The sequence below is a fragment of the Sciurus carolinensis genome, chromosome 2 (genome assembly GCF_902686445.1).
Source record: "Sciurus carolinensis chromosome 2, mSciCar1.2, whole genome shotgun sequence".
NCBI classification, from domain to species: domain Eukaryota; kingdom Metazoa; phylum Chordata; class Mammalia; order Rodentia; family Sciuridae; genus Sciurus; species Sciurus carolinensis.
This window is the reverse complement of record NC_062214.1, coordinates 23,269,683-23,292,950: the sequence shown is the minus strand read 5'-3', so window position 1 is coordinate 23,292,950 and position 23,268 is coordinate 23,269,683. Positions and strand designations below refer to the sequence as shown.

General features: G+C 47.4%; 1 protein-coding gene across 1 annotated transcript; it reads right to left on the bottom strand.

Moving 5' to 3' along the window:
• Positions 1-318: 318 nt before the first annotated feature.
• On the bottom strand, positions 319-21,877 carry Ahcy (adenosylhomocysteinase). The gene is made up of 10 exons (XM_047541975.1): positions 21,720-21,877; positions 14,507-14,697; positions 13,155-13,230; positions 11,574-11,723; positions 9,917-10,029; positions 8,924-9,131; positions 8,755-8,842; positions 8,537-8,654; positions 5,937-6,131; positions 319-2,362 (listed from the first exon to the last, which is right to left on the bottom strand). Exons 1-10 carry the CDS (start codon positions 21,745-21,747, stop codon positions 2,231-2,233), a joined length of 1,299 nt encoding a protein of 432 aa, XP_047397931.1. The 5' UTR covers positions 21,748-21,877; the 3' UTR covers positions 319-2,230.
• Between the last annotated feature and the right edge of the window lie 1,391 nt (positions 21,878-23,268).

Below are 23,268 nucleotides of genomic sequence, written 5' to 3'. Positions count from 1 at the left end.
GGTGAGGATCATTTAAGGGTAAGACAAGAGAGCCTGATGAGTATCTAAGCCCAAATGAGTTTTCAGCCCCTCATGCCTGACTATGGGCCACGGAGTGTGACTCAAGGGTTTTGCTTGACGTCATGTCTTTAAAATTTAAGGTGAATCCCCACTCAGTACACTTTTTAAAAAATACAACAGGCATGGTGACACACACTTGTAATACCAGTTACTACTTGGGAAACTGAGGCAGAATCACAAGTTCAAGGTCAGCCTCAGGAACACAGCGAGACCCTATCTTGAGATTAAAAAAGGATTGGGGGTGTAGCACAGTGGTAGAGTTCAATTCCCAGTACTGCAAAAACAAAACAAACAGCAAACAAGACCCTTCTTGGCCCTCAGATGCATTTGCCCTCAAACAGAAGAGGTAGAGTTAAAATGCCAAATACAGGCAACGGAGTGTCAAGAATAGGGCTGTGCACTTAAAATGGAAAGCTTGATGGCAAACAGTCAGCCTTAACCTCTGGTGCCTCACAGTCCCTTGTTTATTCAGCTCACGTCTACAACTCTTGCCCTCCTTATATCTCCACTCAGTTCTTAAGCTGCTCTGCTGCTTAGAACACCCTTGACTTCAATTTCTGTTAAAATCTTCAAGTTCTTTCAAAATCTACTCAAGCACCACTTCCTCCCTGATGCCTTTCTCCTATTGCTGCCAGGCACTGAATTCTAAAGCTGGGCAGAAAAGGGGAAATGCCAAGAGATGACAAAGCTACCATGATGTTATTCCAGCTAGTGGGGTTCACTTAAACATCCCAGCCGCTCCATGAGGCTTCCCATTTAGTGGATGGCCCTTTCAACAGTTTGGTTACTCTTCCTAGGTGTGTTCTTACTTGTATTTGATTTCCAAGAACCAGTAAGTGATCATTTAGGCAAAGAGGAGGAACCCAATTCCCCACCCACCTTCCTGTGATTTAAATTATGATGAGACCTTTGGGAGTGGAAAGGTGTTAGGAAAATCTCTATTCTCATCTACAAAATTAGCTAAAAATATTACAAAGATTGTTGTGAAAAAAGAGTAAATAAATTATAGAGCCCCTGCACACTAGTGATCAATCAGTAATAGTCCCCTTAAGGTACATTGGGGCAATCCAAAGAAAAGTGGAAATGGGGAGGAAAAAAATACAAATAGGAACACACACACACATATAAAGGAAAATACAAACAGGGATTACAATAATTATAAATGGGTTAAATTCACCAATTAAATGACAATCTGATTTGGTTTTAGAAACAGGTTATTTAGAAGACATATCTGAAAAGATAGAGTTCCCTGAAAAAAAGAGTCCCCTTTCTACTAATCCTTCCAAGTCTAAGGACCTACCAGCAGCCCTTACCATCTCACAGAGACAACCCCTGTCTTCTCAATGCTTCACCAGTACAATGATTAAAACCTCTAGTTCAAGTACTATAGCACTGGCAGATTATGTGTATTATAAAGGCTCAAAATTCTTTTAGGCACCAAAATTTTATTTACCTTCCTGCTTTCTTTTAACATTCTAAATAATATATAAACATCATAAACCAAAATTAATCTTTTTTTGACCCAGGGTTGTGGAAGGAACTATCACATTACAAAGTGGGGGCAGGTTTATGCCTGTTTATGTTTTTCTGGCTTCTCTCAACCTCTGGCTGTCACTTCTCTTGTCCTTTCTTGGCTGTCTATTAACAGTCTATTCTAACCCCTGTGAAAAAGGAGTTCTGAGGTTTGAGAAGGTCCAGCAGGAAGTAAAGAAGCTCTCAGGAACATTCAAACTCCATAGTTCTTCTTTGTCCTTTGATATAGCTCCTTTTTATCTGTCATAGGCTGAAAAACCAGTGAACTGATAAACCAAGCACACAGATCTTACTCCTCAGACCAGGTGAGGGCCTGTCTAAAGTGCATGGGCTTTGTGACCACCACTACCAACTTCCAGTCTAAGAAAGCACTGACTAATGAGCAGTTCCAACACCCCTGAGCTCAAGGTTCCCTGTGGATATATTCCCTGTATGTGCATCTTGACCAGGGTCTCTCAATTTCCCTTGCCACACTTGGACCAGTGAGGGATGCAGCAGAGGCCAAAGACTGAGTGCCCAGCCCCAGAAAAATGATGGGGGACATTGACAAAGTAATTGCAAAGTTGGTGCCATTTGTTCTTGGAGAAGTGGGACCTGGACAAGGAATAATAGCTTGAAGGTGACAGGCGGTCCTGGCTCAGTAGCGGTAGTGATCAGGTTTGAAGGGGCCATCACGGGACATGCCCAGGTACTGAGCCTGCTTTTCAGTCAGCTTGGTCAGCTTCACATTAAGTTTGCCCAGGTGGGCTTCAGCCACTGCCTCATCCAGCTAGAGAGAAACAAAGAAAAATTTGTAATTAGTGACATGTTCTGGAACCCAGCACTTGTATCCAGCTACCAAGAGAGGCAGAAACTGTTCTACTGGGGTTTCTGCCAACAGAACACATTACCCCTCATTCTATTCTCACAGCCAGCCTCAGTGGGTTAGTTGTTTGGGCTGCACATCTCCCTACCAAGTAGCCCCAGTGGGACCACTGATTTTATCTCCTTCCTCATCTTCCACCAATTTAAGCAGCTAACTACAATGCTTCTCTGGAATTTATCTACATCCAGGACATATTTTCCAGGACAGAGTCTGGGGCATTCTGATTCCACTGGGATTCCTAAGTAGAAAAGAGTATCAGTCTCAGTTCACCAGTAGCAAGTCTATTTGACAAGTGAAATGTAGAGAAATCAAGAGACAGAGAAAAACAGAGCTATGGAGCTGGGGGTGTCACTCAGTGGTAGAATGCATGCTCAGCATGTACAAGGCCCTGGGTTCAATTCCCAGCAACCCCCGCACCTAAAAACAACCAAAGATATGATGATACTGAATCCTGAATCCAGTGTGTGGATCTTAGACTTCCCTACTATAATGCCTTTTTCCTAACCCAACTATTTCCTTTTTTGATTAAAATATATCCATATAAGAGAGGCCTAGGATTTGAACCCCAGCACCACAATAAATAAATAAAATAAATAAATAAATAAATCCATGCATTCTTTGATACTCCTTCCTTCAAGAGGAAGAACCTCATCAGGTGTAGTGATTCATGCCTGCAATCCCAGTTACTTGAGAGGCTGAAGCAGGAGAATTACAAGTTTGTGGCCAGCTAGGGCAACACGACAAGACCTTATCTCCAAAAAAAAAAAAAAAAAAAAAAAGTGAAAGCAAGAGAGAGAGTCAGAGAGAAAAATTCTAATTCTCCATCCTTGAATGACTCAACTCAAATGTTTGAATGAACAGAATAAAACAGAAGAAATGAGAATGACTCTGGAGACAAGGTCATAAAAAGCAATGTGACTTCCTCCTAGATCTCCCCTGGGTCACTCACTCAGGGAAGCCAATGACATCTCATGAGGACACTTAAACAGCCCTATGGAGAGGCCCAGGAGAGAGAAACTGAGATCGCCCATCAATAGTCATGTGAAAGCAGATCTTTAAACCCAGTCAAGCCTTCAGATGATTGAAGCCCTGGCAGAAACCTTGACTGCAACCTCTTACAAATGATCTTGAGGGTTGGGGATACAGCTCAGTTGGTAGAGTGTTTGCCTTGCAAGCACAAGGCCCTGGGTTCAAATCCCCAGCACCGCAAAAAAAAAAAATGATCTTGAGTCAAAATCAGACAGCTAAGCTGATCTCAAATTCCTACCCACAGATACAGAAATAAATGTTTATTGTTTTGTTTTATGAGACAGAGTCTAACTACTTTGCCCAGGTTGGCCTCAAACATTTAGGTTCAAGCAATCCTGCCTCAGCTTCCCAAGCAACTGGGACTAGAGGTGCATGCCAGGTACCTAGCTAAATGTTTATTGTTTTAAGTCAGTAAGTTTTGAGATTAAATGCTTATGCTTATGTAGCAACAGATAAATAACACCCTGATTTGTACAGAGTTCTATTACTGGCTACCGAAAGGATACTAATAAAAACCGCCATTCTATATTACTCAGCCATAAAGAATGATAAAATTATGGCATTTGCAGGCAAATGGATGAAACTGGAGAATATCATGCTAAGTGAGATAAGCCAATCTCAAAAAACCAATGGACGAATGATATCACTAATAAGTGGATGATGACACATAATGGGGGGTAGGAGGGGTTAGTGTTAGGGTTAGAGTTAGGGTTAGGGAGGGGGGCAAGAATGGAGGAAGGAAGGACTGTATAGAGGGAAAAGAGGGGTGGGAGGGGTGGAGGGGAAGGGAAAAAAATAACAGAATGAATCAAACAACATTACCCTGTGTAAATTTATGATTACACAAATGGTATGCCTTTACACCATGTACAAACAGAGAAACATCATGTATCCCATTTGTTTACAATAAAAAAAAAAAAAAAAAAAAACGCCATTCTAAGTAAGCAAGGTGGTGCACATGTGTAATCCCAGTGACTCAGGAGGCTGAGGAAGGAGAATCACAAGTTTGAGACCAACCTCAGCAAATCAGGGAGGCCCTAAGCAACTCAGTGAGACCCCATATCAAAATAAAAAATAAAAAGAGCTGGAGATATATAGCTCAGTGGTAGAGCACCCCTGGGCTCAATCCCTGGTACCAAAACAGAAAAACAAATAAACAAAAAACTGCATTCTCCTTTTACATATGAGGAAGTCAAAGATCTGAAAGCTAGAACGACTTTGCCCAAAGTCACACAGTTAGTAAATGACAAAGCTAGGATGTGAACTAAGGTCCATCTGGCGCTCCAGATGTGTACCAAGCATCTGAACTTTGGCCTCCAGGGCAGCTGCGAAGAGATGGAGCAGAAATCAAGGGGGATGGCGACTGGAGTTATGGGAGGCAAACCTCCAGCTCTGACCAGTGCCAGAATGCACGAAAGGAGCCTGAAAAGGTCGACAAACTGCACTTAGAGAAGGGTCAGTTCTGAGTGCGGCTGTCACTTTCTCGGCTTCAGAGGTGGCGCCTCTCTTTCCCTGAGGGCACTGAGTCCCATTCCAAGATGGCATAACAGCCTCTAATCAAAGCTCAGCTCCGAGGGCTTTTACACTCCCAAGTGGTTTCACTGGAGTCTCACAGCCATTCCTAAGAAACGGGAAGGGCACGGTTTATCCTGGTATTTAACAGATGAAGAAACTGGAGCCTAGAGCAAGTGATAATGGGCTCGTGTGATATGCAGGCAAAGGCAAGACCAATTTGGCCCTGAATCCATGTCAGTTCTAGAGGCAGAATGAAGACTTCCAACTTGGAGCACCAACTAAATCAGCCCTTTGCCTGCCCCAGGCTAGCTCAGGATGCCTTTCCTTTTCCCAGTACCCACATCAGAAGGCAAGTATGCCATAACGGTTAAACGGACCCTCCAATAAACGTGAGGACCCGGCAGGCTGCACAGAACAGGGTAACTTTAAGGTCCTTCTGGGTAAAACACTTGGTCCAGCAAGACAGTGGCTCAGGAACAAAAAGGGGTCGGAGCTGGCTGGCCCGGAGGGTACATGCTCAAGGTCTCAAGTGGATATGCATATCTTCCTAACTCTCCCTCAGTTGGCAGAATCAGTTTTTCAAGGGGTGGAAGGGTAGTGTGAAGATCCCATCACAGCCTCTCAAGCTGCCAAAGGATGGAAGAGCAAGAGCTACTCTTACTGGTTACCCAGCAGGGAAACCGAGGATAAGAGAGGGTAAGCCTCTCTGGATGTGCTGTAAGGAGTCACTCCCCACAGGTTCCTTGGGCCTCAGAGTTGCTCTGTTTCCTCTTTTGTCACATGGGAGAATAATTTTAGCACTGTATAGAACCCTGTGAGGACCTCTAAGGGGGCAGGCAGGCAAACACTTTCCTTATAAACTCTAGCAAGCCCTGCACGGGGAGCCCAGGATCAAACACACGACCCTTGGCTTGAGATGGAGGCAAGATCTCACCTTCTTGGGCAGGAAGTGAACCCCAACGGGGTACTTGTCTGAGTGGGTCCACAGCTCAATCTGTGCCAGCACCTGGTTGGTGAAGGAGTTGCTCATCACAAAGCTAGGGTGGCCCATGGCACAACCCAGGTTGACCAGCCGGCCCTCAGCAAGCAGGATGATGCGGCGCCCATTCTTCAGCCAGTAGCGGTCCACCTGCAGGTCACCAGCAACAGTGAGGGCTGGGGGGACCCAATCCAGTCTACCCCTGCCTCCCACCTCACCCAGCAGGGCCCTGAAATGCACCAGAACAACTTTCACAAAGAGCTGGCACACACAGTGAATAACTAATAGCCAATAACCTCACAGGTCTGGTATGAGAATTTAATAAGCTGCTACCTATATAGCACTTGGCTTTACATACAAAGCACTCAATAAGTGTAGCTAATATTATTGTTGTTATTGCCAGATACCCTATACTAAGTCCTTTACATGTAACTACCACATGCAATCCTAAAACAGCCCTATGATTTAAGTACTACTAGCATTTCCCTTTCACAGATAAAGAAAGGTTAAGGCACTTGCCACCTGTCAGCCTTGACAGCCTGAGGACATATCCTATGCTCTCAATCACCATTATAAAGTTGAATGCCGCTTAGCGAAGCCTAGTTAAGCTGAGTACAGCAGCACTCAACTTGGACTACAAGTCAGACTCACCTTGGGAACCTTAAAAGTGGGGAGGCCTGGCTCCACTCCCAGAGGAGAGAGGGAGAGAGAGAGAGAGAGAGAGAGAGAGAGAGACACTGTGAAGGTTGGGAACTCCTGCTTAAGTGAGTGAATGTGAAGTAGAAATTCCCAGCCTCCGTGCCTCCATCTTCCACTTCTTCCAGGTATCTGAACACACAGAAGTTTGCCTTCTCCCTCCTCATGGTACAACAGTGGAGGCAAAGCCAGTGACTGACTGCAATGCAGTGGGTGCTGCACAAGGGGGCTGTACAGGGCACGTGGGCACTGCCGGCCACCCGAGGTGCTGGCTCAGAGAGGGTCCCTTGAGCTGGGGCTAGAGAATAGCAAAGAAAAAGGCACTCCTCTGTTCAAAACAAAAGGAGCCATCTAAAGAGATAACCGGAAACAGGAGCTGTGGTGCAATATTCAGGGAGAAGAGTCCAAGATGACCTAAAGGCACACATTCTTAAAGAGATGAAGCTGGGAAGAAGGCGGACAAACTCAGGAATTCTGAGTGTGAGGACAGAGTCCAGCTCTGGAGGACGGCTTGGAGGAGATGCCATGGCCCTGAAGTAAGCCTGTGATGCCTCTGTAGAACGTCTTTCTGGCTGCCAGGGAAGCATGCCCTACCCACCCTGTGCTGTGGCACCAGGCGCTCTAAGCAGAGAGATGGAGGCCCCTCCACCTAGCCAGGAACTGACACCCCCAGGCTAGCACAGGACCTGCCCAAGGGGAACTCCCATAGGGCAGAGACCCCAGAAGCAGGGTGGGGCCCGAGTGGTGGTATGTCCATAGAGGCTTGCCTGCCCCTCAGGGGTTCTGGGCTCCTGGTGGCTCCTGTGGTGTGGCTCTGATTGGGCAGTGTCAGGGCTTTGGTCAACTGCGTCTACATCTTGTGGTCTACATCTTCTGTACAACATCTCAAAGACAACAAGGCACTAACTCAAAGAATCCCACAATAAGGAGGCTTTATCCCTTTAAAAAAAAACAAAAAAATCATGTGATCACCAGGTGTGGTGAGGCAGGCCTGTAATCCCATCGACCGGGGAGGCTGAGGCAGGAGGATCACAAATTCCAGGCCATGCTCAGCAATTTAGTGAGGCTGCGAGCAACTTAGTGAGACCCTATTTAAAAAAATAAACAAAACAAAACAAAAAAGATAAACAAAAAGGGCTAGGGATGTAGCTCCATAGTAAAGCCGGACCTGGGTTCAATCCCTAGTACCAAAACCAAACAAAAACGTGATGATAAACAGCTGGTACATACTTGAGGGTCAATTACTAAGAGAGATTGCTCAGAGTCTGCGGAAGGGCTGGAGATGGAGCTCAGTGGGAAGAGTGCATGCTTATCACAAGGGCCTGCGCCCAGTCCCCTGCACACATAAATACAACCCAAATTATATTTCACATACCTCAAAGGAACTCAGCTCTCAGTGCCCCACTGCAAACCTACCCTCTCACCAGATCAGTCAGCAGCCTACTTACCACACAGCTGTTCCAGCCGGAAACCCAGCATCCTTTCCAAATTCCTCCCCCATTCTGACCCCAGCACTCTCCAGGAGTGCGGGTTGCAGAGGGCTGTCACCTCTGCAGGCCTTTGACAGCACTTTCTCAAAGCTCCCCAGCCCCCATGCCACCGTTTCCATTCTCCACACAGTAGTAGCACCAGCATAGCAACCTTGTGACGTACAGTTCACCTACCTAATATCTCCAGGGATTCTGGCTGCCCTCAGGATCAAATCCGACATCTCAGTTCTAGCTCTGAACCAGGCTCTTTCCCACACCCCACTGTCCTGGTGGCAACAGCCTCCTCATCGCTCTCCTGGGTGGGCAGCCCACGAGCAGGCTCCTCCTCAGCCCTCTGTTCATGCTGCCAGCAGAGCTAGGGCTTCTCACCTGGGGCTTGATGTTCACCTTCTCCACAGCATTCTCGTTGAGCCACTTCACGTCAATCTCCACATCAAAGTGCCCGATGTTACACACGATGGCATCATCTTTCATCTGCTCAAAGTGCCTGCCAGGGAGCCCAAGCACACAGGAGACCATCAGGGACAAAGAGCAATCCCAAGTCTGCAACCCTCCTTTGCTCGCCAGGATGCCCACCCGGCACCTACCGGCCAAGGATGATGTCCACACAGCCTGTGGTAGTGACAAAGATGTTGCCCTCCTTGCAGGCCTCATCCATGGTGGTCACCTCAAACCCTGTGTAGACAGCAGCATTGGGTTATGCAGGAGGGCCTTGGCTCTCCTCTGGCCCCAGTGTCTGACATTAGACCCTCATACCTTCCATGGCAGCCTGCAGTGCATTGATGGGGTCAATCTCAGTAATGATGACGCGAGCCCCAAAGCCTCTCAGGGCCTGGGCACAGCCCTTGCCCACATCACCATAGCCTGCTACCACTGCCACTTTGCCTGCAATCATCACATCTGTGGCCCGTTTGATGCCATCTATGAGGGACTCCCGGCAGCCATAGAGGTTGTCAAATTTGCTCTGAAAAGAAAGAGGACAAGGGGTAAGGGGACAAGCAGTGTCCTGGGCTTAGGCTTCAGTATGTTCCACAGGTCCCTGAGCCTCAGGCCCGCTCAGCATCTCAACCTGGCTGAACCCCTTCTGAGACTCCTCCCATCATCCACCATCCAATGCCCCACATGCCCCTCACCCTAATTAGCTCCTTCTCCCTAGTCTTTCTGCTGGTCCAGAAGCCTTCTTAGGGATCAATTACTAGGAGAGACTCCTAGTCAAAGAACTGGCTTAACTTTAAGGCTCTTTTTTTTTTTTAACTTGCAAGGAATTTAAAAAATTAAGGTATATGAGATATAAATAACTACTGTACAAGATGAAAGGGTCATAAGATACATAGGGAAAGAAGAGGACTACAGTATTTCTTTTTTTCTTTTTCTTTTCTTTTTTTTTTTTTAATCTTTTAATTTTTTTACAGACTGCATTTTGATTCATTGTACTTGACAGCCAAAGACAGTACTCTTGAAAAGCTAGTCTGAGGCCAACTGTGTAAATCTTTGCTTCTTCAATGTACTCGTTACCCTTGGTCTGTAACTCCTTTTCCCCCTAGACAAGGGCTTCCTGTCCCTGGTCTGCAGCCTTCCAGGGTATGCTTCTCAGGGGGGTCTGAAAACCCCTCAGGGCCTGGACCCCTTGCCATGTCACTGCAGCCTGCTACCACTGCACCTCGCCCACCATCATCACATCTGTGGCTCACTTGATGCCATCTGTGAAGGCCTCTCTGAGCTGGAGCTGTCACCGCCCCAAGGGCTCACCTTGGTGACAGAATCATTGACATTGATGGCCGGAACCTTCAGTATCCCATTGGCCATCATCTTATATAGATTGTGGACCCCCGTTGTGGTCTCCTCAGAGATGCCTCGGATGCCTGAACACAGGGAAAGAATGTCACAGACCAGCTCTGACTCGCCCAAATTCCTCATCTCCATCCCATAATGCCATTCATCTTTCGGGCTCCCCAGCTCCATGACTGACAGTACGGCCCACCCATTACCCTGGCCAGCGCAAGGGAGGAGCCACCCAATGCCCTCTTACAGGGACTCCCTCACCAGGCCTATGATCCAGCTCCCAACTCTCTATTCTCACTGCCACTATCATTTTTCTTCTCCTGTTTTTTTTTTTTTTTTTTTTTTTTTGGTACCAGGGATGGAACCCAGGGGTGCTTAACCACTGAGCCACATCCCCAGCCCTTTTTATTTTGAGACAGTGTCTCCCTGAGTTGCTTGGGATCTCACTAATTTGCTGAGGCTGGCTTTGAACTTGACAATCCTCCTGCCTCAGTCTCCCAGGCATGTGCCACCACACCTGGCTTGCTGCTGCCTTCATTTTTTACCTGGTATTCCTGCCACAATTCATGCTCCACGCAGAAGTTTCAGTCACTTTTTCCATGTATATTTTTGGAGAACTCTCAAAACCCTCCAATTATTTCCCTTTACTCTCAGGACCAAGCCACTCTCTTATTCTCATAGCATTTTTAGGTCACATCTGGCTTTCACTAAAGCTCCACCTCGTCTAATATTCCCTCAGGAAGGCTCCCTTTGAAGCCAGAATTAAGGACAGGTAGTGTAGAAACAGGGGATTGGGTCAAATGGAGGAAATGAAGCCATGAGGGCCACCTGCCTCTGGAAGCTGGAGACTGCCCCTGGAAGAATAGAATGTCAAGGATCTCCGGAGCCCATTGATCACCAAATTTACCTGCCTTAATCAAGGACTGCAAGCATGGAGCTGCTAATTAATGCCCCCTGGGCCCTTGCCTGGCTGAATCACCTTGGCCCTCCCCCTGCCCATCGCTTCTCACTTTATGCAAAACCAGGCCTAGTCACTGTAGGCAGGATGGAGATAAGCGGGGAGAGAACTGGAGAACAAGAGATTTTACCCTATAAAAGATGTAGGGTGCGCTCACTTCTGGGGACTTTAGAACATTAGTCATGGCCCCCTTCTTCCTCCCAGGAGAAGTCTGTATTATTACCTTTAAATAAAACCTGCTTAATATGTTTGCCTTGGCGTGCTTCTCTAGTGTTCAAACTTCAACATTAGAGGGAGCAGAACTCCTCACCATTAAAAGGTGGTATCATCTTCATTCACTGCAATCATGCTGGCTATGTGCTGAATAGTCACCCTTTTCCTGCCTCAGGGCCTTTGCACTCTCCATACACCACTCCCCAGAGGCTCTCCTCCCCACCCTGCTTTTAACTAAGCTGGCTTCTTCCCAGCTAGTCCCAGCCCTGGCACTATGCCAGCCCTTGGGCTATCAACTCAGCCAGCTCCCCCAGCCACCCAGCCCCACATCAGCAGAAATCCAGAGGCCAAGCCCCAGCCTGCCTGCAAGAGCCTCATGTCCTCTTATCTTCCACAGAATCTGGGAGTTCTGCCAGGCCGCAGGCACCCAGCCCACCCCATGATCCTGCTTACCCGACAGAAGCTGTGGGTACTTGGTGTGGATGAGGTTGGTGAGGTCACCACCGTCGTCCAGAATCATGTTGAGGGGCCCATCCTTGAAGTACAGCGTCTGCTCGATGCACCACAGGTACTCTTCGTCAGTTTCACCCTTCCAGGCAAACACTGGGGAGAGTGGCACATCAGGGCCTGGTTTTCCCCATCAGCACCTCTGCTCCAAGCAACTGCCCAGGCAGAGGCAACACTACCTCTTTCTAATTTCCATCCCCAGCCCCTTCCAGCACTGAGAACCCAGCAAGGGTACAAACACAACTTGGAACTAGAGAGATCTGAGTTCAAATCCTGGCTCTGCCGCTTACCAGCTATATAACCCTGGGCAAATCACCTCACTTCTCTGAGCCTCAGTTCCCTCCTCTGTATATGTGGCTCACAACAGTACAAATTAAATGAGCAGAGGCCAAGTACAGTCCCAGGTACAAGTATCTAGAAATTATTTCCTTTCTTATCCCCTTCTGCCTAGGCCCAAGGGCTGGGGCATCAACCCACTCACATCAGGGCTCCCACCCACAGTGGGACCCCCTACTCCATGGGAACCACACCGCTGGGGCTGGATTGAGGCACTGTTCTGTTCTGAAAGGTCTTAAGGGCACAGCAGCCTGTGGTAGGTAGTCTCAGGCAATGTCTGGCCAAAAACTTACTAATAGCAACTACTAGATATGCAGCACTTTCCTGTGCCAGACATTACTGCTTTATACTCCATCTCATCACACCCAGAGAGGGGCTAAGGTGTGCCTGTGTCACACAGCATGGCATCCCAGAGAGGCGCAGAACCCAGAGCTACTGATGGCCAGCTGTGCTCCTCCCATCATATGGAGTGACGGGGACACATGTGTGGGGTTCCCAGGAACTTCCTGTGAGCAAAGGACATGGGCCAAACAGAGCCAGCTGCCCTTCCCCACAACTGGAGAAGACAATGGTCTTGAAAATAAGGCCTTTCCTGGAAAAGGTCATGGAGTCCAACCAAGACTGAGGAGTGGGGAACAAGCTCATTTAACCCTAGTCAGACTGTGAAGAAGCCCTCTTCATCTTCCCCCTCCACTTGTGGTTGAACAGAAGGAATCTTGAATGTCCTACTTAATCACCATCAGATCTCCCTTCCCTGAGCCCAGACAGACATGTGCCCTTCTCCAGCAGTTCATGGGAAACTCCTTTCTCTTTAGTCCTGGTCCTTTCTAGCCCCTACACTGCCATATCTCAGCAGTGGACTGCTCGGCTCTTTTTCTGCCCTCTCTCTCCTCAGTTCTTTGGAAACAAATCCACATCCTTCCTTTAAGGAACTTTCCTTCCTGTATGTCATGTGGCTCCCAATCATAAGATCCTACCCATCCTAGTCACAGGCTTGAGATGGCTCAATAAGCACCTTCCACAAGATTTTAGATGATGGTGAGACAAAGTGGCTCTTTCCTATGCGTCACCAGGTTAGGATCCTCTTCCCTGCCATAAGAAGCCTGTTGCTCGAAGGGTCAGTGAAGCAAATAGGGAGAAAAAGAATCCCTTCATACATTCCCACATGCCCCAGGAGCAAGCAGGACTCACCTGGAATGCCAGCCTTGGCAATGGCAGCTGCTGCATGGTCCTGAGTGGAGAAGATGTTACAGCTGGCCCACCGCACCTAGAAGGGTCAGCAAAACAAGACTGTTGGTCCCTGATGGTCAGAAGCACCAAGGTCATGGGCAGGGAGAAGAGAAGGTCCTGGAGCTAGATGTGAGGGGCTGGGGACCAAGGTACAGCCACAGTCACACACTGGGTGAGCGGATGGGAGCCATAGCAGTGACAAGATCCAGCTCAGGGAGCAGCGAAAGGGCTGAACCAAAAAGGTAAAGAGGTTACTGAAGAAAAGTCCACCTAAGAAATACAGCGGGAACCCTAGAGGTGATGAGCTGTTAATGACTCCAGGTTTCTTGAACTGAGACAATCTGGAAGCCTGAAGTTTCCATTTACTGGCATGAGGAAGACTTCAGGCAGAGGAGAGAGCTAAAACTCGAGTTTGCTCGGAAATGTTCACTTTGAGATGTGTACTTAATCTCCAAGTGGAAAAGACACATCAGAAACAGAAGGTATGGAATTCCAGAAGTTCAGGCTAATACAGGTATTTGGTGCCATCACCATAGAGATGGTATTTAAAGTCATAAAATCAGACCACCAAGAGACTGTATGTGGTCCCGCACGGTGATGCACACCTGTTATCCCAGCGACTCAGGAGGAACTCAAGTTCAAAGTCAGCCTCAGCAACTTAGTAAAGCCCTAAGCTCAAAATAAATAAAAAGGTCTGGGAACATGGCTCAGTGGTAAAGCCCCTCTGGGTTCAATCCCTGGTACCAAAAAAAGAGAGAGAGAGAGACTGAATGCTAAGAACAAAGAAGAGGTCTAAGGACGAGACCTGGAGCACTCTGGTGGTTTTGACTGCCTGGCGCTGCCCTGCGCCTCTTTGGGAACCACCTTGCCGGTGACTCACTGAGACCTTCAATAAACTGTCAATCATTGGTACACATGACCCAGAGTGAACCAATCAAAGCACTCCACCCTTCAGGAAACCATGATTGGTCCAGGGTGGGCATATTACCCTAGAAGGGTCAATAAAAGGGAGTCCTAAGATGACTAAACAAGACGTTGGGGGTGAGTTTTTCCTACTAGAGCTCTCAGTCAGGAAAGTGTGTTGAGATCAGCCAGAAGCTATCTTTCTGGTCACAGAGAGAAATCTGTAGAACTTTCACCACAAAGGCTGGCACCACTGGGAAAGGGAAAACTCAAGTGACAGGGAGGAGAGCCCCTGCTGGCCCAAGGTTGGCCCCACACCTGGACTTCTCCCCACCCCTGCAGTCTTCTTCCCTGGCTGAACCCGGAGATGGGAAGGGACTCACCCGGGGTCACACAGCAGTGGGTCTTACCTCTGCACCTAGGGCAACGAGAGTCTCAATGAGGACAGCAGTTTCTACGGTCATGTGCAGGCACCCGGCAATGCGGGCACCCTTCAGTGGCTTGGAGGCTGAGTACATCTCCCGCATGCGCATCAGGCCGGGCATCTCGTTCTCTGCAATGTCCAGGGCCTTGCGTCCCCAGGCGGCCAGGCCAATGTCCGCTGCAGGGGCAAGATGAGTTGGAGTCCCATAAGCTACCTATTCCCACCAACCATGAAGCATGAGCACAGTGTAAAGACCTGATACCACATACAGGTTCAAAACCTCTGGGCCTGGCAATGTGTCACTGCATTCTCTCTCATTTAGTAACTATGTATGCAAACTGGGTAGCCTAAGAAGGAAAACATGGTGCCTGTTTAACTACGGCTCACCATCTTGTAGAGAACACGTCTGGCATTCATGAACCCATGTACGTGAAAGTTACCACACAGAAGCACCCCTTTGAAAAATAGCTATCACTATCTACCTCCCACTACCCTGCCTTTCTGCTGTCACCTACCAACCGCCAGGTCACTCATTCCCTAAAATCTTCCTCTCCAAGTCATGACTTTTGGTGATTCGACACTCAGAAATATTATCCAACACCTTGGACTTGACGTGGTTCCTTGATCTCCTTGGTGATATGAAAATGCTTCCTCCCTGCTCCTGATGTTTCTTTCCACATGGAGGAAACTCATCAGTATAAATAACATTCTCTGTCCCAAGGGAGGTGGAATGGCTTGTCTGATTAATAAATGTGAGAGGAATAAACTGGGCATGCTCAGTTTGACTCTTCCTTCTTTACAAGCACCTACCTGACCACCTGCAGGAAACAGATGTTCTCAGCTGCCTTGACTCTAACTGGTGGATGAGCAGGGTTCAGTTAGCAGGATCATTTGGCTTTTTACACTAAGCTACACCTTCTGATTTTGATATTATTAGTAATAAAAAGATTATTTTGGTCTTTAGCTGACACCTCAATGTCTCAAATTTGTCCAATTCTCAAGCAGTAAAGGATACTATTATAAGTTCCCTCACTGTCTCAATACAGTACAGTTCTCCAATTATCTCATCCTCACCATCACCAGGCTGATCCATTCCCAAGGTCATACACTAGGTCAAGTCCCTAGGTTAATGTTTGCAAACTTCCCTGATAATAAGAGCCATCTGTCATGCTGATGCTTATAAATCTCCCCTGGAAACCAGATTCAACACATCTAGGATGGAGCCTGGGATTCCTGGTGATTTTATCTTTAGGGAAGCTTAGATTCTGCCAATCATTCAAGGAAGTGGCAAGTCAGAGGGAAAGGACTCTAGAGATGTTTTTTTTTTGCAGTACGGGAGATTATACCCAGGGCCTCACACATCCTAGGCAAGTGCTCCATCTCAGCTACATCCCCAGCAACCCCCACACCTTTTTTTTTTTTTTTTTTTTTTGGTACTAGAGATTGAACCCAGGGTCACTTGGTCACTTGGTCACTTAACTACATCCCCACTCCTTTTTATTTTGTTATTTTGAGACAGGCTCTCACTAAGTTGCTTAGGGCCTCACCAAGATGCTGAGGCTGGTCTTGAACTGGCAATCCTTCTGTTTCAGCCTCCCAAGTTGCTGAGATTACAGGTGTGTGCCACCATGCCCAGCCCTTTTTATAATTTTGAGACAGCGTCTCACTAAATTACCCACCCAGGCAGGCCCTGAACTTGCAGTCTCCCCAGTAGCTGGGATCTCAGACTGCGCCACTGTGCCCAGCTGACTCTAGAGAGCTTAATAAATAAGGACATTGAATCAGTCTGCTTCCTACTGAGCCTTCTAACAAGAGGGGTTGGGGGTCTAGTTCAGTGGTAGGGCACATGCAAAGCCCCCAGTTCAATCCCCAGCACCAAAATAGTTTCAGAGGTGAAATTCTCCACCCCATGGATGTGACCACTCCTGCCGCACCTCAACACAACCCACTTCCTACTACTCCCCTTACCCACCCCTCCTGGGAGGACATCAAGGATGATAGCCCTCCCTTGGAAATCTGAATTTCAAGCAATCGACTCTGGTCATGTCCCAACTTTCCAATTCTTTTCCTCTTGCCCCAACTTCAACAAGACTGCAGTCAGTCAGGTAAGATCTTCATTCCCCAGTTTAGGAATCCACCCTCCATCCAGCTGCCCCCTTTCCGTCTGAGAACTCACTTGGCAAACCTCCCTGGTTAAACCCAACAACCCTCAGATGCACCTAAGCCACTGAACCCAGAAGGAGAATCACAATCATACCAAGAGGTCTTATTCACAAAGACTATAAATCTCAAGGGACAAAGCACATTCCAGCAATCCTTTAATATTTTCCTAGTAAATTTACTTTTCAACTTTTCCCAAACCTCTAACACCTCTCCCCATTGACTGATAACCTCATTTCACAATTCATTAAGAATTCAGGGGGCTAGGGATATAGCTTACTTGGTAGAGTGCTTGCCTCACATGTACAAGGTCCTGGGTTCAATCCCTAGCACCACCCAAAAAAAAAAAAAAAAAAAAGAGTAAGAATTCAGGATCATAGCTGGGCATGTGGTGCACACCTGTAATCCCAACAGCTCGGGAGGCTGAGGCAAGAGGATCACAAGTTCAAAGCCAGCCTCAACAGCTTAGCGAGGTCCTAAGCAACTGAGCGAGACCCTGTCTCTAATAAAATACAAAAAAGGACTGGGAATATGGTTCAGTGGTTAAGTGCCCCTGGGTTAAATTCCCAGTACCAAAAAAAAAAAAAGAATTCAGGATCATGCCACTTTTCCTCCATGGAATCCACCACCCTCCTCATCCAAATTTACAGACTGGGCATGCTTTTCTGTTACAATAGACAAGCTGTCCCTGATCCCATATCTTCTCTCCTCCTTCAGGACCTCAATACTCCACTGAAACTGCCCTTCTCAATGTGTCTAGTAGTTGGGCGCATAATCCCAGCAACTCAGGAGGCTGAGGCAAGATGATTCCAAGTTTGAAGCCAGCCTTGGCATCTTGGTGGGCCCCTGTCTCAAAAAAAAAAAAAAAGAGAGAGAGAGAAAGAGAGAGAGGAGCTGGGGATATATATAGCTTAGTTGGTAGAGTACTTACCTGACATGCATAGGCCCTGGGTTCAATCCCCAGCACCAGAAAAAAAAAAAAAAAAAAAAAGTACCCAAAGTATCCAAAGACCAGCCTGACCCCCAATCTACATATTTTCATTTTTCTCCCAGCAGCACAGATCCTGACAATTACTACCTCCTTCCTAAAACCCTCTTTATTTGGCTCCTGGCTCTCCTCTTCCTCCTCCTTCCTTCCTGGCTCCTTTTCATCTAACAGGCTCAAATATTTAGAAGCCCTCAGGGCTCCATCATCTCCCTCTTTCTAATTCTTGCCAGATGAACTCTTTTGTAGTCCTATGGTTGAATTCCTTCTCTACGGTATGGACTCCCACATACTTCTCTCCAGTCCAGACTTCTCCCTTGAACTTGAGACTCATGTAATCCAACTGCCAATTCAGCATCTCCACTTGGTTGTCCACCTGGATCTATTGTGTATCAAGTGTGAGCTCCCTGGTCGCACACCAATCTGCCCATTTTAGGAAATGAAACCACCATCCAGTCAGCCACTCTGGCCAAAAATGTGCAAAATTTCTTGACCTCTCATTTCCATTTCACCTCCGTCAGCAGGTTTTTGGCTCACCATTCCTAATACATAAGCAACCCAACCACAGCTTACCACCCTTGTTTAAACCGTCATTTCTCAGCTGGACACTGGTCACCCTGCTCCCACATACCATGCTCCCCACAGCAGCCAAGAGGGAAGGTTTCAAAAGTCTTAGTTACAGGGGCTAGGGTTGTGGCTCAGAGGTAGGGGCTTGCCTATCATGTGTGAAGCACTGGGTTCAATCCTCAGCACCTCATATAAATAAATGAATAAAATAAGGGACTAACAACATCTAAAAAAAAATCTTTTAAAAAAATGTTAGTTTTATGACCTCCAATAGTAAAGAATGCTTTACTATTGTACTAAACTAATGAATAAAATGAACAAAAACCTCTTAACAACTTCCCCTAATCTGATTAAAGTCCTAACTCCACCTGGCCTTTAGGGCCCTACCTGACACCCCACACACACACACCTCCTCCCTTTCACTAGCACCTCAGCCACACAGAACTTCAGACAAGCTAAACTCATTCCTACTTCAGGGCATCAATCCAAGCAGTTGTTAGCCTAGAAAGTCACTCCCCAAGTGCCGATGCAGTAATGGCACTCAAGTGCTCACAAAAACCTAGAAACAGGAAAGAACATGGTAAATTCCTACTGAGGAACAGAAAGTGGGCCAGGGTGACTCAAATAGAGATGGGACAGCTACAAAGTTTAAAGGGGCAAATTAACCAAAAACCACATTATTTTTTGAAAAGACCCCATTCATTGGCTGTGAAGCAAGAAACCCAGAGAGACCTGTGAGGAAGGATACCAGATATAAAATGGTGACAATACTACATTATCTGTATGCATGTCTGTCCCACCTATCCTTGGTTCACCTTTGCATCTCCACTGCCCAGCAGACCCTGGCACAGAGAAGGGGTCAGTAGATGTTTAACTACTGTTAGAATTGAATGAGAGAGCTACACACAGTGGCACATGCCTGTAATCGCAGCTGCTTGGAAGGCTGAGACAGGAGAACCACAGGTTCAAAGCCCAGCCTCAGCAACTTAGTGAGGCTGTAAGCAACTATGAGACCCTGTCTCAGAATAAAAAATAAAAAGAGCTGGGGATGTGGCTCAGTGGTTAAGCATCCTTTGAATAAGAGAAGATTCAGGGCTGGGGTTGTGGCTCAGTGGTACAGCCCTTGCCTAGCACACGTGAGGCACTGGATCCAATCCTCAGCACCACATGAGAAAATAAATAAATAAAATAAAAAGTTATTGTGCCCATCTACAACTAAAAAAAAAAAAAAAATTAAAGATTCACAGGGTTGGAGTTGTGGCTCAGAGGCACAGCGCTTGCCTGGCATGTGTGAGGCACATATAAATAAATACTCAGTACCACATATAAATAAATAAAATAAAAGATCCATTGACAACTAAAAAATATTTTAAAAAAATAAATAAATAAAAGAAAAGATTCAGGAAAGGGGGCCAGCACTGAACAAGGGTGGCAAAAAACAAAACGAATCTGAACCTAGTCCAACTCCCAGCATTTACCAGTGAGAAACGACCTGGAAAGGAGTTGCCCCAGGTTCCATAGCCAATCAATGGCAGAGGTGGGTCTGGTGGCCAGACAGAGATAGACCCTTCACAAGGCCCTCCATTAGGGGACAAGGGGTTCTGTACTATCCTACTAAGCTCCACCCCCTTTACTACCATCTGTTCCTCAAGCTAAAAATAATTCTTTCTATGTTCTCATGGCAGCTGTGCCAGTCATTGAGTTTTCCATGGAACCTTCAACTTCAAGGGTGCAGAAGGGGCTGGAGCTCCAAGCTCTGGGACTTCTGGTGCCCTGGGGAGCTGAGGACCTGCAGAAGTTGCAGAAACACAAGAGGAATAGCAAGACCCTTGCTAAGCCTCCATTTCTTCATCTGTGAGGATGAAGTGAGGATAACCATCCCTAACCTTGCTGTGTCCCCTGAGGATTACAGAAAATGCCAAATGGGCAAATCTGGCACACAGCAGATTCTGACAGAGGCTTCTTTCCTTCATCCTTACACAACCAAGATCCCCCATTCCAATCCAACCTTATGTTCACCCACACAACTCAATGCCCTCCACGCTGACCCACCAAACTTTTCACAATAAGACAAAGTCCCCATTCCAGCCCTTCCACTAATATGACCTTGACTTAGCCTTTCTGGGCTACAGCATCATCCACATAATAGGGACAACAGTCTACTCTGATGAATGATTTCAACAGAATCTTTACAAGTCAATTCTTCAGTTTCTTCCTCTGTACAATGAGGTAATGTCCACTTCTAAAAGGATTCTGTAATCACACACAAATCAACAAATGCAAATAGTTGGTATTGGTATGTTTTTCCACTTTAATGGTGTCTTTTTTGGGGGGAGGAAGGAGATATACTACGGATTTAACCCAGGGGCAATTTTAACACTGAGCTACATACCCAGCCCTTTTTAGTCTTTATTTTTGAGACAGGGTCTCACTAAGGTGCTTGGGGCCTCGCTAAACTGCTGAGGCTGGCCTTGAATACGAAATCCTCCTATCCCAGACTCCCGACCTTCTGGATTACCAGAATGCACCACCTCGACCAGCTAATGGTGTCTTAAAGTTACTTTAAAAGCTGCAAATCAACCTGAACAGATTCTTGATGAAAACTTATTAAGGTTGTTCCAAATATGTTCACTTGTACACAGTGGTGAAAAGGGTGGGCTCACAGGTCTAGACACCCTGGTTCAAATCCTGCTTCATCACTTGCCAGCTGTAACATTGTGGGCAAGTGACCCTTCTTTGGATACTCATTGTAAAAGAATTGTCCCTCAACTATTCTTCAGAGCTGTGAGAATAAGACGAGTTTATCTAGAATAAAGCTAGAAGGTAGTGCCCATGCCACAGTTAAATGCCTTCCGTCCGTGAAGCAGCAGGCAGAATTTTTCCAAACTCCAAATTTTATTGCTGATTTTCTGCACGATGGTCCCTGTTGGGCAGATGGGTGGTCCCACAGGTTGAATAACTAGCCCAAAGTCCCCTGTGAGCAGATCAGTGCCGGCCTCAGGCTCGCATTCCAGGCCTCTCCTCACAAGCAGGTGCCCTCGCCTTCCCTGTAGGAGGCCCTGAAAAAGGCCTGAGACCACCCAGTTGGCCAGAAGGCAGGATGTGGATCCCCTGGCAGGTTCCAGCTGGGGCCAGCCGTTCCAGGCCCCGGCCAGGTGCACTTTCTGCACCCTCCCAGCCGCTGGGTGCAGAACACGCCGCCAGATCGGGGCTCATAGCCCGCGCGGTGTCGCGGGGCATGCCGGAACTTGTAGTCGGCGGCTGCCTCCCATGACCCGCTCGCCGCGATGAAAGAACTCCAGCCCCCAGGCGGCCCCGCGCGCCCGGGAGCGCCCCGAGCCTGTGATTCAGGGGGCTTCTGGGCGGCCTGGGGCGGCCCCGTGGCCGCTGACCGCAACAAGCTCGGGTCAGCCCGGCGGCCGCAGTCCCTGACCGACCCTGGGCGTGCTCGGAGTAGCCGCAGCAGGCTGCAAGTCCTGGAACTCACCGACTTTGTAGGGCAGTTTGTCAGACATGCTGGCGGCGCTTCCGCACGCAGTGATGGACACAGGCAAAGGGGGCTGGGCCTTGGGTGGAGGACCGGCACCCGGCGGGAGGCGCGCGTTAGGGATCTGCGCGTGGCGCCGTCGTCTTTAAATATCTTCCTCTTACTTGCATATTCATGAGTCCCCAGGGCTGAGCCATCCGGGGCGGGGCCCAGCGCAGGGGGCGGGGCCGAGACGGACTTCGATCCCTGCGGAGAGAAGTACACATTCTATCGCGTGCGGCCCTTGGACCTCTGTCCCCGAGGAGAGAGGTCTGAGAGCTAGCCAGGGCCCTTCTTTGTCTCATTTGTTCAGCCAGCGTATCCGATGTCAAAACCAAACAAACCTTTGAAATACTTATCTCCTGATGCCCGTGAGTGGGTTTCTCTGGGCCATAAACACCGTATCTTGAATTTCCTGGACACTGCCCATTCCTTTCCAAGGTGGTTTTATCATTTACCCTTCAGTTCGTAGTGCTTGGGAGGAGTACTGGTTACCATTTGTCATCATGGGACATAAGTTTTTGTTGAAACTGATGGGAGTGAAAATAGCCCTCTTTATGGTTTTAATTGGCCACCAGAAGATCCTTTAACAATCACCAAGAAATTCTCCCACCTGGTGGAATGACTTATGCCTTTAATCCCAGCGATTTGGGAAACTGAGGCAGGAGGATCATGAATTTAAAGCCAGTCTGAGCAACCTCTCGAGGACTTAAACAATTTAGTGAGAGAGACCCTGTTTCAAAATAAAAAGGGGCTGGGACGTAGCTCTCTTTTACCAGTCCCAGTGGTAAAGTGCTCCTGGGTTCAACCCCCAATACAAAAAATACAAAAGAAAATTTCTTCCACTCAGGCACCCCTGCCCCATCTCCATTTCTCCTACTTCCCCCCCTCACCTCTTTCTTCACGTTCTCAAACTTTTTTGGTGTTGTCCCTGCTCTAGGTTGTCATTTCTTCATCACCCATTCAGTCTTAAGCTGTGGCCTCCAATCCCACATCTGGTATGAAGGTGCTTCAGCCAAGGTCATCAGGGAATCTGGTGAAATCCAACTGATACTGCCTCAGCCTGCAGCCCAACCCACCTCTTGACTTCCACTTCACTTACTCTCCTCCTTCAGTTCTTCTTCTTTTATTTTTATTTATTTATTTATTTTTTAGTTGTAGATGGACACAGTACCTTTATTTTATTTATTTATGTGGTGCTGAGGATCGAACCCAGTGCCTCACATGTGCTGGGCAAGTGCTCTATCACTGAGCCACAACCCCAGCACCTACTACTGTTCCTTCTCTTTGTCTGGCCTTAGCAGTAACTTCTTCCTCTTTCTTCTCCAACATCTTCCAGGGTTAATGGTATTTATTTATTTATTTATTTATTTATTTATTTATTTATTTATTGTATACCTTTATTCATTTTTTTTTATTTTGTTATTTTGTTTTGTTTTGTTTTGTTTTGTTTTTTTGGGTGCTGGGGATCGAACCCAGGGCCTTGTGCAAGCACTCTACCGACTGAGCT

Bases quoted from the DNA above. Each gene is read 5' to 3' on its own strand.
- Ahcy (XM_047541975.1), bottom strand. From the start codon at position 21,747: ATGTCTGACAAACTGCCCTACAAAGTCG. The intron at 8,655-8,754 runs GTAGGTGCCGGG...GCTCCCTGGCAG, and splicing joins GTGGACATCATCCTTGGCCG to GCACTTTGAGCAGATGAAAG. The intron at 6,132-8,536 runs GTGAGAAGCCCT...GGTGACCTGCAG, and splicing joins AGGTGAACATCAAGCCCCAG to GTGGACCGCTACTGGCTGAA.